The 17283-nt window shown below is 33.4% G+C and overlaps 1 protein-coding gene across 1 annotated transcript in view; it reads right to left on the bottom strand.

Moving 5' to 3' along the window:
- The window catches only part of LOC136853240 (CD109 antigen-like), a 1188472-nt gene that overhangs the window by 166877 nt on the left and 1004312 nt on the right, over positions 1-17283 (bottom strand). Inside the window, exon 15 of the mRNA XM_067128618.1 lies at positions 16133-16248. Coding sequence (XP_066984719.1) covers positions 16133-16248 — 116 coding nt within the window. The remainder of the gene's footprint in view (positions 1-16132; positions 16249-17283) is intronic.

Raw genomic sequence — 17283 nt, 5'->3', positions numbered from 1 at the left:
ATACCTATATATATATAATTCTAATAGCCACAATGCCCTCTTAACATCTCGAATTCTTCGCGCTTTTTTGGATATGCTTGTAACTACAAAGCAATTACATATGTGTCTGGTAAAAGTGACCAGTAGATTCTACCTATATATATATATATATATATATATATATATATATATATACATACATACATACATACATACATATATATATATATATATATATATATATATATATATATATACATACATATATATACATATATATATATGTATGTATGTATATGTATATACGAGTATATCACTACATTCATAAGAAAACTGATATTTTAAAATCTTTACTTTCGTACCCAGACAACATAAAGCCGTTTAAAATAGTTCAAAATGTACTTAGATTTCTTTTCAACATTAAGCCGTTTCCGCTAAAACCCCGAGAAAAGACAAGACAACGCCCACTCCAACACCTATACTTTAGCTGCTGAATCATAAATGGGGACCCTGTCCGGATACGTTACGCTACATCAGTCGTTTCTCACACTTGCTCGGAAGGCTCTTCAACCGCGCTTCGGGACTCAGGAAAAATCCTTCGCCATCCAGAAGACTTAGCTGAATAATTCGTTCCTTCCTCTTTTGCGAAACATCCTGCTCCTTTCTTTGCTTCACTTACACTGTGACTCACCTCTTCTCTCATCGTACCATCATCCGATACATTTACTCCGAAATGCCTTTGTGGATCAGTTGCTTGCATCCTCCCAACATACGTATACATATATATATCCATTTATCGGTCCTTCTCCCTGGTTTCCATTTATCCCTAAAACCTTATTCTTGCTTATATTTAGCCTATTCTGAACGTTTCCCCCTTGCAAGTAGTAGGAGATTCTTTATACAAATAATATTATATTATATATATATATATATATATATATATATATATATATATATATATATATATATATATATATATATATATATATATATAGAGAGAGAGAGAGAGAGAGAGAGAGAGAGAGAGAGAATATATATATATATATATATATATATATATATATATATATATATATATATATATATATATATATATATATATAAAAATAATTACTTTTATTTGCCTATTCACATTTTCTAAGAAGCTAACGTTCTTTTTATGCTAAAAGCAATGTAACCAAAACAAGTGAGAGAGAGAGAGAGAGAGAGAGAGAGAGAGAGAGAGAGAGATATATATATATATATATATATATATATATATATATATATATAAAATAATTACTTTTATTTGCCTATTCACATTTTCTAAGATAACGTTCTTTTATGCTAAAAAGCAATGTAACCAAAACAAGAGAGAGAGAGAGAGAGAGAGAGAGAGAGAGAGAGAGAGAGAGAGAGAGAGAGAGAGAGAGAGAGAATATATATATAAATATATATATATATATATATATATATATATATATATATATATATATATATATATATATATGAAATAATTACTTTTATTTGCCTATTCACATTTTCTAAGCTAACATTCTTTATGCTAAAACCAATGTAACCAAAACAAGTAGAGAAAACAGAGAGAGAGAGAGAGAGAGAGAGAGAGAGAGAGAGAGAGAGAGAGAGAGAGAGAGAGAGAGAGAGAATATATATATATATATATATAATATATATATATATATATATATATATATATATATATATATAAAATAATTACTTTTATTTGCCTATTCACATTTTCTAAGCTAACGTTCTTTTATGCTAAAAGCAATGTAACCAAAACAAGTGAGAGAGAGAGAGAGAGAGAGAGAGAGAGAGAGAGAGAGAGAGAGAGAGAGAGAGAGAGAGAGAGAGAGAGCACGAGTCATGCTGATGTTTCTAAAAAGTACTACGGTGCATATAAAATCCTGATGTATGAAATACGAATGCAAGTAATAGATACTGTTCATAGGAAAATAAAAGCAGACTGAAACATTCTGTGTATAAACAAACCAACTAACCAAAAACTAAATGAAACATACAAAAACGTTATAAGCCATAGCTGATAGCATCTGTGCTTAATTGCTTCCCATTCAAAACTGATGGAATGATAACAAATAAATTCTTTACGAATCAGCGAAACCAATCGTGACTCTTACACTTAAACCTCCACTACAGCATCAACGTCGCTTTCCAGAAGTTTATCATGACAATAACCACCTACAATTTAACTTAACTAAGTACATATATATATATATATATATATATATATATATATATATATATATATATATATATATATATATATATATATATATATATATATATAAATAAACATAGGTGTCCATAAAGACTCTTTTACAATTTAAAAGTATATTACAAAAGCCACTGATGAGACATCTTAATCAGATTTGTTCTATGTACTCAGCAGTTATCAAAGTTTTTCATCACAGTGAATTTGTGTATTTCAGGTACCTGGTGATAAAAGAGGTACTGTTAAATGAACCCCTAAAAATGGCTACTCTTCAAGACAAGGCCCAATGTGCGTCATGGTTTATTGAAACTACAGACTTAGCAAAACTACAGAACTAAGTATGGACGAGATCCACCGTCAAATCCGTCAATTCGTGCATGGCACACGGTATTTATGGAGACAGGGACAGTGTTGAATAAAGGGAAGAGTGGACGACCAAGAACATTTGAGAAAAAGATCGATCGTGTAAGACAAGCCTTTTATCGTTCTCCTACAAAGTCCATCTGCACTGCTACCACGTTCAACAGTGCACCAAATCCTACATAAGAACTTGCAATTGTACGCTTACAAAGTGCAACTCATACAGGCACTTGAGCCAAATGATAAACCAGACCGGTGGATTGGAAGGGATGGCCCAATTCCCTGGCCACCTGGTGCACCAGATATCACTTCCATGGGCTTCTTTCTGTGGTGTTATGTTAAAGATATCGTGCACTGAACAAAGATACAGGACATCACTGATCTCAAGCAAAAGATCACTGATGCCATTGCCACCATTGATGAGGCTATGCTACAGCGAACATGGCAGGAAATCGAGTGCTGTCTTGATGTGCTTCATGCACCTAACGGTGCCCATATAGAGGTGATTTACATGAGGAAAAAAACTTTAATATCTACACCTTTTGTAATAATTTCCATATATTTGTCTGTTCATTTGCTTTTGTAATATATTTTTTAAACTGTAAAGAGACTTTATGGACACCCTGTATACATACATACATTATATATATATATATATATATATATATATATATATATATATATATATATATATATATATATATATATATATATATATATATATACATACACATATATACATATATATGTGTGTGCGTATGTATATATATAAAATTACACAAAAACTGTTTTCTTTAATAGAAGGTGATTTTAGAAAGAAACCATTATTAATGCCACTACTTGTGAAAAGGGGGTCAATCCATCTACACACATTGGGCCACTCGCCTCTATCTTCAAGTGATGTTGAAGCTTCTTTGTGACAAAACTTCCCAATCCTATTATTTTCATCAAAATATCCTCCTCAATCCCCTTCACGTAGCAAAACCACCTCAAAACACAGATCTATCTTTCTATCACAGCGAACCATTGTACCACAGCTACTCGTCTACACATTAATCACCGTTCTAATGAGTTATGCCTCACAAATATTATGACAATCTTTCATCCCAACAGCATCCTATTCTTCTCATTTGAATAATAGCTTAACTGCTATAAAGGAGGATTCATTCATCAATACTGTGTAAATTTCACATTCTGTATAATGCAACTTTTATACAATACAAGTATGTGGGAAACACGAAAATATTTGTTAAGTTTGTACACACGTGCATATATATATATATATATATATATATATATATATATATATATATATATATATATATATATATATATATATATATATATATATATATATATATAAAGTAGTCATAACAGCGTGTGATGCAAAGGGTCTATGAAATTCCACCAAAAGTGCTTTATCTTTTGGAGGCCATTTCTAAATTGTACCTATCCATTAAAGTGGCAGAATATATGGAGGATCCACCGGCTGAACACCTTAAAAGATAGCCAGTAGCGGCGTGCAGATCGTAGCTGACTAAGGCCAATATCCCTTACAACATAATGATCACTGCCATATTCATACAGAAGGATCATCATCAGTGCATTTAACATGTACACTGTGTCACTCGCCTTTAAACTGCACGCATTCTCTTGCTTCTGTGATTTTAAATCCACGCATTCAATACATTTAACACTCCATCTGCAGTATTATGCACTATGCAGGTATTTCCTTTGTCCATCCCAGCACATCCGAATTGCAAATTCTCTTCACCACAAAGTGCGTAAATATTAGTCATCCCATTATTGTAAACACATAGCTTTATGAAATGCACATACATATATGCATACAATTATTAATGCATACAATATGATACACACTCACACACATACACACATACCTCCATTCACAACTGATCTCCTTCCATAATGAAAGAACCAAATGTAAGAGAATTAATCTGATCTATCCAAACTTGGGCTCGTGAGGAGGAATGCACAGCGAATCCCCTTGTCATATAAGCCGTCTGAGCCGAGATGCACGTCAAGAGAAGGACAGCTGACCGAATGGACATTTCCAATATAATCTGTCAAGTAAGGAAACATGGCGATGCACCGTTTCCAAATCGTAATACTGGGGACAGAATTCGATACCTGAATCTCATAACCATGCTGAGATGTAAACCGCAGATGTTGTAGGGAGTGGGGGAGAGGAAGTGAGATGAGGAGAGAGGAAATAAAAGGCTGAGAAGGAAGAATATAAGGAAAAAGGGGAAGAACTCGGATATGAGGACTGTTAGTATGATAGCAGAGTTCACTTCAGAACATCTTACGTTTTCTCGAAACTGAGTACATATATATATATATATGTATATATATATATATATATATATATATATATATATATATATATATATATATATATATATATATATATATATATATAAAATTAAAGTCTTCAATTTTCCTTGTGGTAATGAAAGATATATAAATCACGTGTCAGAGTGACATAACCATATACTCTATGTCTTGGAAGTGCAATTAGTAAAATCTGCATAACTATCCTATCAAGAGTTTGAAGTGCGGAACGAACGTAATCAGTAGACATAAAACACCTGAATTATACGTATCCAAATAGCGCTAAAGAACAAATGGGAGATGAAAGGGATCTTTCCTAGATAGTGACGCCCAAGGGTTTTCGGGGTTGTTATCTAGGATTAATATTTCTTGGGGGTCATTATCTTTATGATATTTACAGTCTTTTGTTTATGTTTTTACGGTAACCCTCAACGGCCTTGTACTATAAACGCCACAAAGGTGGATACGCAAGGGGTTAAAACCCTTGGGGGTCACTATCTAGAAATGATCCGATGAAAGACATAAGTCCGAAATTAAAGCATAAATACGTACACGCTATTAGGCAAAAATAACCATAATAATATTCAGTAAGAACAAGAATAAAACTGCAATTCCCGGAGCGCAGAGATACTGTCAACCTTATTACCATAACAACAGAGAGAGAGAGAGAGAGAGAGAGAGAGAGAGAGAGAGAGAGAGATTATTTGCTATCACTTATCCATGCTACCATCAGCCGTCATCAAGATCGATCTATGAGAGTCGTATTTCGCGAGAAGGAGCAGCAAAACAAAGGCCTCCCCCAAGCCCATAAATACCCATATTGATAAAGGAATCCTATAGAAAGGAGATGTCGAGGGGGTGATGGGGGGGGGGGGGAGCTTGGAGGGCGATGGAACAGGGGACAGAAATAAGAATGACTAAGATTTTGGAATAGAAGACATAACTGGGATGCGAGGCGAGGGGGGAATAGAGATGGGATCAAAACCGGAGGGTGCTGGAATAAGGGAGAGAACAGAGATGGGAAATTACTGGGCAAGAATGGGTGGAATGAAGGAGGGTGAGGGAAAAAATGAGGCACCAAGGAAGGGGGAGGAAAGGATGAGGGTGATAATTAATGTCAGTACAGGGAAGGGGGAAGGATTAACAATGGGAAAAGACATGTATGAGAAAAATGGGAAGAATTTGAGGAGTCGAGCGAGGGCAAGGGATAAGAGGAAAAAATGTGAAAAACCACGCTTAAATTCAGAAAAATTCATAAATGAGAAAAATAAGGAAATATTAAAATAAATGAAGAGTGACCTGAAGTAAAACCAAAAGAATTGAAAGAAAATTTGAAAAAAAAACCTGTAAAATAAAAAAGAAGACACGACGTGAAAAACGGATAATAAAAATGAAATGAAAAACTATAAAAATTAATAAAACAAAATGGACGTTGACAGATGAAAACATAAAAGAATAACAAAAAACTTTTGATAAAAGGGAAGAAAAAATTGCCCAAGAGTCAGAGAAAGTATAACGAAAGAAAGGTACAAAATAACGAGGTTACAGTATATCTATCTATCTATCTACCTATCTATACACACACACACACACACACACACACACACACACATATATATATATATATATATATATATATATATATATATATATATATTATATATAATGTGTGTGTGTGTGTATCGCGCTCCCGTGTATGTGTATGTTAGCTACAATATGGATATTTTAGTAATTGAATCGTACATACATACATACGTACATACATACAGGCACACACATATAATGTATATTATATATATATATATATATATATATATATATATATATATACAGTATATGCTAAAATCTTAAGTATATTAATAGCAAACTACACATCAACACATAAGCATACACACACACACACACACACACACATACATATATATATATATATATATATATATATATATATATATAACCAAACAACACACACACACACACACACATATATATATATATATATATATATATATATATATATATATATATTATATATATATTAAACAACAAACAAAAAAACAGCGAGGGAAAGAATATGTGGCCACATAATGGAAAGGACCGAGGAAAACGAGGATAAAAATGAGCACTGACCAAAATGAGAACACCTAAGACACCATGAACGAAAACAAAGACGAAAAGGGCACAAAATAAAGACAACTCAGAGAGAGAGAGAGAGAGAGAGAGAGAGAGAGAGAGAGAGAGAGAGAGAGAGAGAGAGAGAGAGAGGGAAATCTTTTTCTGTGACCATAAAATGAAGGTGCTGAATGATCATCTCTCTCTCATAAAGAAGCTGGAAAGAGCAGCAAATATTTCAACATCAATCCTCTACAACAATAAAATAAAAGTATATACAGTAAATTTTGCGAGAGAAGAAATCAAGTCATCCTTTTCGTAAGCAAAACAACCTTAATTAAGAGAGAATGGCATGATGGCGCAATAACGATTCAAACAAACGTTCGTGTTCTTATCAAACGTTTCGGTATTCCCAGCGTAACGAGTTTACCGTCCATTATGATAATTGCCTTCTTTGTGGCGCTCATCCCTCGCTGCTGCGTTCACTACCGTCTGTCTCTCCACCTAATACACAATTACACTCGTATTCCTTATGATGGGCGATCGAGGGCATCAGTTAATGGGTCGAATGTGTTTGCGAGAGGATACGTGATCATCATGGTAATGTTATCACCAGACAGACAGTCTCCCCTTGCTAATCACGAAGTCACCCCATTTTAAACGAACCAATCAAAATCGCAAAGAATATTAAATGCAAAATCGCGTGGGCCATTTGTAACACTCCGCCACAGACAACTTTAGGTACTTGGAATAGAAAGTATCGGCCCAAAATAAATGTTCATGATGATAGTATTTCAATTCGTCAAAGGGGAAAAGGGGGTCAATTAACGAGTGCACATGAGCTTTTTCCTTTCCCTTACTCGTGAAAAAGTAGGGTTCATTACTGCATTACAATTAGTTTCTGGTTAATATGTGGCTTGTCAATCATCCATCACATGACAAAACGCGAGGCGAGCGCTGATGAACCTCCGTCATGAGTCATACAAATAAACTGTAGTTGTTACTGTAGATCTGACATGTTTTTTATTTGATTAAAGGGTCCACATCGCATGCAGCATTAAATCATGATAGCAAAAATAGAGCCCTATTCCACGAAGATAATGAACGCTGCATTCATGACCAAAATGAATGGCCCAATTTCAAACAGTAATTTGATTCTCGTTTTTTTTAAGACATCTAACGAATCAATAAATCCTGCAACCATATTTCCTTTGCTGTGATTTCAGTTCAGTGATTTCAAATCTAAAATACAGTATATAAATGACAAACTCTGAAAAGTAAATAAAGTATATTTGATCTCTTGTTATTAAAGGTTTAAATTATAACAATGCACTAAGCAAGCCATGGATGCTCAAGTACTGTGAAACGATATACTCTGACAATCAGGCCAAAATACGACAATAGAGTTAAGTCAAATTACCTTTAATTCATTGATATTCAGTTTATGACTTACTTTGCCATTTTTAATGATCCTGTATCATGAAAAGCACCAGATGATTTCATAAAATTAGGAAAAAAAACTACAGTTGACGAATTACATGAACTATAGATCTTTAAGCAGAGAATGAGTCATAATACTGATTTAGAGTGGAAAAGCGCTGCTAACTCTTATGTTATTAAAACAGACCACAGAAATTAGAGAGAGAGAGAGAGAGAGAGAGAGAGAGAGAGAGAGAGAGAGAGAGAGAGAGAGAGAGAGAGAATATTATTATTGGACCTTCATACATAGCACGTTTGAATTCATGTTGACAAAACGCAACACAAAAAGCCCAGATCTGACCCTGTGTACAGAAGGAAAACGTGTTAAGACCATGAAATTGCCTCCCAAATGCTTCGGTGTAAAAAGGAAAATATTGCAGACCTCTATGGAAGGATGTCAAAATTATCAATACTATGCTACCTCAAGTTCATATCATCTACAGAACGCAAGCACGGTCATGGGGCACAAAACATCTATCTGTCTGTCTACCCATCTTTCATCTTTCTATTTATATATATATATATATATATATATATATATATATATATATATATATATATATATATATATATATATATATATATATATATATATATATATATATATATATATATATTTCTAAACCCCAATGTACTGTAATTGTGCGTCTTTCATAACATCCTTACAAAAATTTTCACTTAAATATTCATATAATTATTACACGTTCAAAATGAATCTATTTTCTATGATTAACAATTGTGATAACTTCAAGCATTTCTACTTACATATTTCATGAACTCGGTTCCTATATTTGAACAATTAGCGCCACAACAGTTGGATCGGCAACAAGAGGACTGCCCAGTCTTAACCCTAAGTGTCTTTCTTTTTATTTTGAAGATAATTCCGGATTCATTCGTCTAAGAATAATAAAAATTCTTCTTTTTCTTATCTCTCTTTCTTCGAATGTCAAACCCAAATATAACTTCCTCTCTTCTCTTCCATCAGGAAAGATACGCTTGGCAGAAGTATGCTGCCACACCAAATCACATTGATTGTAGGGTGTTAGGGACAAATCTATTGTTGCAACTTTGTTTTATAAACTGTTCTAATACAACATGTTCTTAAAAACTTCTGAAATACATCTAAGTCTGTCGATCCAATGTGAACTGTCCATTAATCTGTTTCAGTAGTCAATCGACGTCTACATTTGTGTTTACGTATTTCAAGAACTTTCTGCTCATTATCTTCCGAAACTCTGTTGTAAAACATGACCAGCTGTACTGCCCATTTTCATAAGCACATAGACTCTGCAGTCTACAGTATAATTCTCTCCTCTACAGAGTTTAGCAAGTGGCTAAGAACACCACAATGAAACATTAACAATGCATTCAAAGAAACAGAGAATTTTCGATCACAAGATCAGAAATATTTTCTATCATCTTTATACTACGAAAAAACTGAACTCATAATCAAATGTCAAATTTTACTCTAAGTTATACAATTTGATTTAATGGTCTAAGTAATATTCCTTGAACTCGTGGTTTTACATTTCTTACTGACTATATTATTCTTTTTTACTACGAAGTGGCTATTTTGAATTTCATTGCGTCATGTTCCTGATAAACTAATTCATTTTCTAATTTTGTTTTGTTCCCATTTGCCAGTGGTTTCTCTTTTGCCTTTGAATTTATTATTAGCTTAACTTTTTGAAGTAATTATATTTACGTTTATCATATTTTCGTTTATACTTCTTATTAACCGCTTCCTTGGAGTCTACAGTATATTTACATCTGGTTTATATCATATTTTAAGTGAAACGGAAACAGGATCTGAATCCGGAAATAGAAAACTGAACCAGTGGCGACAACTGAATGAAATCGAATTGAGACAATAAGGTTTATAATCTAAGAACTGTCCGAAGGAAGAAATATCAAGTAGACTCCACATAAAGTACATAAGAAGGACTGGTACTGAAAATGGTATGATGAAAATGGTATGAAAGAGTTGATAAAAATGTGATGAAGTAAAACGCAAATTGTGCAGAAAAAATGAATAAATGAGATTAAAGCTAAAAAAATAATGCATAACACTAAATTGCATGTAGGTAAACAATCCATCAGATATGAGGTAGTCGAATTATTGGTGCTGAGTTTTGATTGCATACTGAAGGGATAAATAACTAAGAATTCTATAATCTGAATTATGCAATGTACATTCATCCTCCTCATCAAGTGAGTTGCCGAAAGAGATGGAAGAAGTACCACAGAGTTGAAACTTTTGTTCTGTGGTTAATTGGAAAAGTTCGTGACTCAAGGTGGCATTCATAACCGAATTCAAAACACAAATAAAAATAATTTTCTTCCTAGTGGATTCGGCTCTTTCACCGTTATATATATATCAAACATACATATATATATATATATATATATATAATATATATATATATATATCCATATATATATACAGTATATATATATATATATATATATATATATATATATCATAACATATATCCATATATGTATACAGTATATAATATATATATATATATATACATATATGTATATATATTATATATATATATATATATATATATATATATATATACATATATATATATACATATATACAGAGGATGTATGTATACATAGATACATACATCCTATATACATATATATATATATATATATATATATATATATATATATATATATATATATATATATATATATATATATATATATATATATATATATATGTATGTATGTGTGCGCATGTTCGTGAGCGTGTGTGTACTCTTATGTGCGTGTTTGTGCGTGTGAATGCAGCAAGTACTTATACGTTTTTGCTTTTTCTCATCGATATTCTTCTTAAATATGATACGTAATGGCGGAGGTAATATGATAAGCATTCACATAGAGAAACTTTATATTATCAACCTGGTTTCTAACGAATTCCTCTCTTATTCACCTGTTCTAATATTTGTTTCACTGTCATAAAGAAATCTGTGAATCAAACTTAACAGAATAGCCTGCCTTAAGCTCAGTCTCACTATTCTTCACACTGCAGTCTCGGAATTCTCTTTTGCACACGGCACATAAGCTTTTAATACATTATTTCTCATTACTATCCACACCATACTTGTATACGTCATGTATTACACCTGAATACTTTCCTTACCTCATCTGAGCACTTTATGCATTACACCTGCGTACTTTCCATATCGCACCTAAGCACTTTATGCATTATTGCACCTCAATCATCTCTACCTTTCACCTGACAGCTTCATACATCAGGCATCGATACCTTGCAAACGGCACCGCAGCAATTTCTACATTACACTTCAATACCTTTTCATAATGGCCTTCGGTACTCTGCACAATACCTCGGCTTACAATGCACTTCAGTTTTTGTCTATTGCATCTTCACAGTTTCCACACTGCACCTCAGTACTTAAACATTACACCTCGATCTTCTTTCATCTTAAATTTCTTTTGAATTACACTTCAGTTATTTGAAAAATATGCATCAGCTCTTTCGACATTACATCTCTACTACCTACACGTTTTACCTCATTACTTTGTGCATTACGTACCAGTTTCATCTGAAAATTACGCACCAGTTCTTTTTAAATTACATCTCAGTTATTTCAGCATCACACCTCAGTATTTACAGCATGGCAAGTCTGTACTTTTCATATCAAATCTTTGTCATACCAATGTACCCTTTCAAGACCAATATAGATGCAAATGTCGCATTCTAAATCCACCCTTGAAACAAAAATGACACCCATAATTCGAATGCCAGCTCTGTCTGATATCTTTCCATCTCAATGGTGAGAGATAAATAACTAAATAATTAAAAGATACAATAAATAAAAAATTCATAAAGAAAGGAGTATCTTTGGAATGTCTGCCCTCTTCAGTCTGAAGAAAAAAAAAGCTTGCACATACACATACAATGAGAGAGAGAGAGAGAGAGAGAGAGAGAGAGATATTATTTGAAATATCCTTATGGTAGCAGGCTCTGAAACTACAGCCGTAATATGGAATATGACAAACTTTCAACGTTAAATCAAATCGATTATAGCCATAGCACTGTTACACCCTCCCACCGTTGTTGAATAATATAGGCTTGTGCCATAAAACACAGACTTTTTTCGAGAATTAATTCAATATGACTGATATAAAACCAGACCAAATAATCGTCGCGACAACAAAATTTTAATGTTTTATGTATTCATGCAACAGCATGGAAACGATTTAGAAACAAGGTTACACAACCCAGCGCAAATGTCAAATCATTTTCTTTATTGCAGAGAATTTTTGCATATTCGCTTTAATCACAAGAGAAATGTGCCCATGTTCAGCCAAACGGTTTATTTATGTTCGCTGTATTTAGCAAAAAGCACATACGCAACGCACATTTCAGCTAATGGCCGTCTCTCTCTGGAGCGGGATATTAAGAGTGGCATGTGTCTCTTTGGATTTGGGTTTGGAAAAAGGGAAAAGTTTCCAGCTTTCCATACAAGCGTTGTTTTCTAACACCCACACCAGAAGATGATCCTCTGATACTGGGCCCGAACTCAGGAACCTAGCCGTGGTCTGCCTTGCAAACAGCAAGTTATATCTGATATATTTTTTGCCTATTTCGTATGAATCACTCGACAATATATAAATTGCTGCAGTTCTGTATTCTGCCAGTGATTAAAGGAATTGGAATTTCATGAATTCATTTCATGTTTATGATTGATATAACATCGCCAGGAATGTATGACATTAATCAATCAAATGGAATTTCCCCATGAAGCTTTAAAGACATCTACAATTTTTTAGGAGTCACCATATTTCCATGCTTGCAATCTGTCTTTCAAAAAAAGAGAGGTTTGCCCAAAACTATATTTAATATGAAATTCAGTAACCCAAAGAATAATAATAAAAAAAAAAAAAATTAGAGCAGCACACAAGAGCGAGCGATGAGAGAAAACAAGAACAACAACAAACCGATCATATTTCGCGAGTGTCAGTTCACTGAAGGGCAACTGGTGTTCATCATTCATTCTGATCAAAGACCGGTGCTCTGGGCGAAAGGGAGCAAATATCCCCTCGCCCCCGCCCGCCCTGCCCCAATAAAAATGGTCTGCGCGCTTGGGAGAGGAGAAGGGAACTGAGGGGACATGCAGGGTAAAAGGGAATTTCTTCTGAAAGACTATCCAAGGCTAACTTTGATCTACGTACGAAAAATAACTGCTTTTCGTTGTTACGTCACATTTTCCAGACTGCAAGGTTATATATATATATATATATATATATATATATATATATATATATATATATATATATATATATATATATATATATACATATATATATATATACATATATATATATATACATACATATATATATATATATATATATATATATATATATATACATACATATACATACATGCATATATATATATATATATATATATATATATATATATATATATATATATATATATATATATATATATATATATATATATATATATATATATATATATATATATATATATATATATATATATATATATATATATATATATATATATATATATATCCGACCGGCCAATGAAGAATTAGAGGAATTTATTTCTGGTGACAGAAATTCATTTCTCGCTTTCATGTGGTTCGGATTCCACAATAAGCTGTAGGTCCCGTTGCTAGGTAACCAGTTGGTTCTTAGCCACGTAAAATAAATCTAATCCTTCGGGCCAGCCCTAGGAGAGCTGTTAATCAGCTCAGTGGTCTTGTTAAACTAAGGTATACTTATATATATATATATATATATATATATATATATATATATATATATATATATATATATATATATATATATACATATATATACATATACACACACATATATATACATATATAAATTTAGAATTTATTGTAATTTTCTAAATTCATGCAATTCCTTGGCAGCCTTGTGAAGCTTTACAGACATCTGCTGTAATTAACAAAAGCAACGGGAAACATCAAATAAATCCTCGTGTAAACAAAATGAAGTGTTATGAAATGAATAAGTTACTTGCCAAGTTTCGAACAAACCCAGCAGTAAATTGTAAACAAATAGGAATCAAATAAAAAAAACACTAGGCAATCACTCTGTCAATTTAAATCAGTTATCAGTAATTACAGCAATGAAAATACCTCAAGAAATGGCTTTTTTTTTTCAGATGTAGCAGCTCCCCTCAAAAGAGAGGCTCCGTGGCAAAAAACATCACGACGGCCACCAGATTATACGAAGAATCGTAGATGAACCCCTTGTATAGTAAAATTCCACCTACAGGGAAGGCTCATTAGCACAGAGTCAGACTCCTCTCTGCACAATGCACAATTTATCTTATTAAGCACGAACTCTTGCAATTTCAGGATAGTAAGTCCTTTACTAGCCAATACCTTTTTCATGCCATTTCCCCAGCCCTTTCTCGGTCTTCCTCGCCCAATTCCTTCTAATACTTCATAATCATACACATTTTTCATCAGCCTATCATCGTCCATCCTTTCTATATAATTAACCATCTCCAAATACCGTGAAGTAGCGTTTAACCTGTAATAATTTTTTTTAATTGCCAATTCCTTTTAACAATGCACATAGTATGCAGACCGTTTATTTCATCAGCTTTAGTTTTTCTTTCATTCACATTAAACATCCATGCTTCACTAACACAAAAGAGAATTGACCCAACAGTTCCTTCGCCTAGTATGTGATTCACCTCTTCTGTCATCCATTAAATTTACTCACAAACTCGAATCAAGTTTTCCATTCTTCCACTATCCACACTAACTTTCATTGCTTCATCTCCCTGGTTTCAGTTTACCCTCGTAAGGTTATATTCTTGCTAATATTTAATCTTAACTATCGCCTATTACAAACATTTTCAAACTCTTTTACTAGTTGCTGCAGTTTCTCTTCGCGATCCCCACTCACGACTCATTTTCTTATTTCATAACTTTGCACCTACGTATGGTAATAGTTCGTACAGATAACAACAATAAGAGACCATATTTTCACTTGCGGGTCAGGTTTTCATTTTAAGAATTTTAAGGTTGTGTCGTCTTAATGTGAAAATACTTTGATCAGAGTTGCGGGATCAGTTAAAATCCGCTTTCAGAAGCCAGTTTTAAACAGTGATAAAAGGTCTTTTTATTGATTTCTAGTTTAAATGTTTATATTCGCATGTTTTTTCATAATAATAATAATAATAATAATAATAATAATAATAATAATAATAATAATAATAACAGCACTTAGTAGAGAGCACAATATCCACATAGCCACGAACTCTCCGTCTCTGTCAAAGGAGCCTACCTGACGGCGAATGTCGCTAATTTTAAGGGTGCGGTGGTTTTAAGAGAGGCAAGTCATCAGACTCATCGATGTTCATTAAAACGGAAATGCTCACAATAATCACACCAAAATACATTTACTAGTTATCAAAATATTTTGTTGACAGACGGACAGGCAAAAGGAGACACAAACACATACTACTGTATATAAAACATTACCGCATCGTTGGGGGAGGGAATATATTAACGGCAGTAATAAATCATAATAATACTGAGACAACAAGATACTTACGAGAACGTCGTATTTGGGTCGACACCTGGAGACGCCCTCGGGAGGTGAAGGATTTCTTCAGGTAACCCGGACTGGGACACCCAGATTTGCTCCAGGGTGTCTGCTCTGAATCTCCATTATCTCGGGACATCTGGGATAGTATCTACAGACAAGAGGAAGGTGGAAGTGAGATGTCAGCGAGGCATAATAATAATAACAACAATAATAATAATATAATAATAATAACTGATGATAAAGTACTGGGCCCTAGACTAAAGAAGAGCAAGAAACGAAAGGTTAAAAAAAAAAATACAAGAAATAAAAGTTCAAAACAAATGGCGCCATCAAATGGCTCTGATAATACTCAAGATGAAATGAGGGAATGAACTGAAGAGGAGAAAAAATATGGGAACAGAGCATAATTGAAAGCAACAGAATAATACAGATTCTGGGTGGGAAAATGCCAAGCAATTTCGTACGAACACATTGTCATGTGGAGCATTTCATTCTACCATTTGCATTTTTCATAATCTCTTTAACTCATAAGAAAGCATTAAATGCCTGTGTAGCAAAATTTTTATGATGCTTTCACATTTCAGAAACTCTTCCTCTTTCAGTACTTGAGATAAATGTTGTACCTTACAGTAAATAGCATCCTTGCATCAGTGCGTATATATTTTATACTCTTTCTCTCTCAGCATTCCCTTCCCTTCCCTTCTGTAACACACTAACTAAACTCTATTTCCTTTCTTTGTCTAATGGGGAAAAATCCCTGCAGTGGCCGTGTCCCTGGGGACCTTCCCCTACCCTATGCATTCAAATGAATGCATGACAACATGCAAAACTATTTCCTTCCCTTCCAGGTCATTTTCACCTTTAATATTATCAAAGGTAGAGAATTACTTTCCCACTATTTCATACATTCGACTGGAAAGTTGTAGTGGAATTTATCCGGACAAATTGCCTTGTGCCTGGTACCAATACGTCTTCTGTCTCCCTCCTACAACCGTCCACTGTATCATAGATGTGTGCCATTTCTTCAGGATCACTTTCCTCATATTCAGTAACAGATTTCATGATCGTATTTATACGAGATTTTCCTTCTCTTCCATTATTTTGGTTATTCAGGAATCTGATCATTTCATTTTTCGTTATCCCTACCATAGTATGAA

The sequence above is a fragment of the Macrobrachium rosenbergii genome, chromosome 27 (assembly GCF_040412425.1).
Source record: "Macrobrachium rosenbergii isolate ZJJX-2024 chromosome 27, ASM4041242v1, whole genome shotgun sequence".
NCBI classification, from domain to species: Eukaryota; Metazoa; Arthropoda; class Malacostraca; order Decapoda; family Palaemonidae; genus Macrobrachium; species Macrobrachium rosenbergii.
This window is presented reverse-complemented; position numbering and strand designations above follow the sequence as displayed.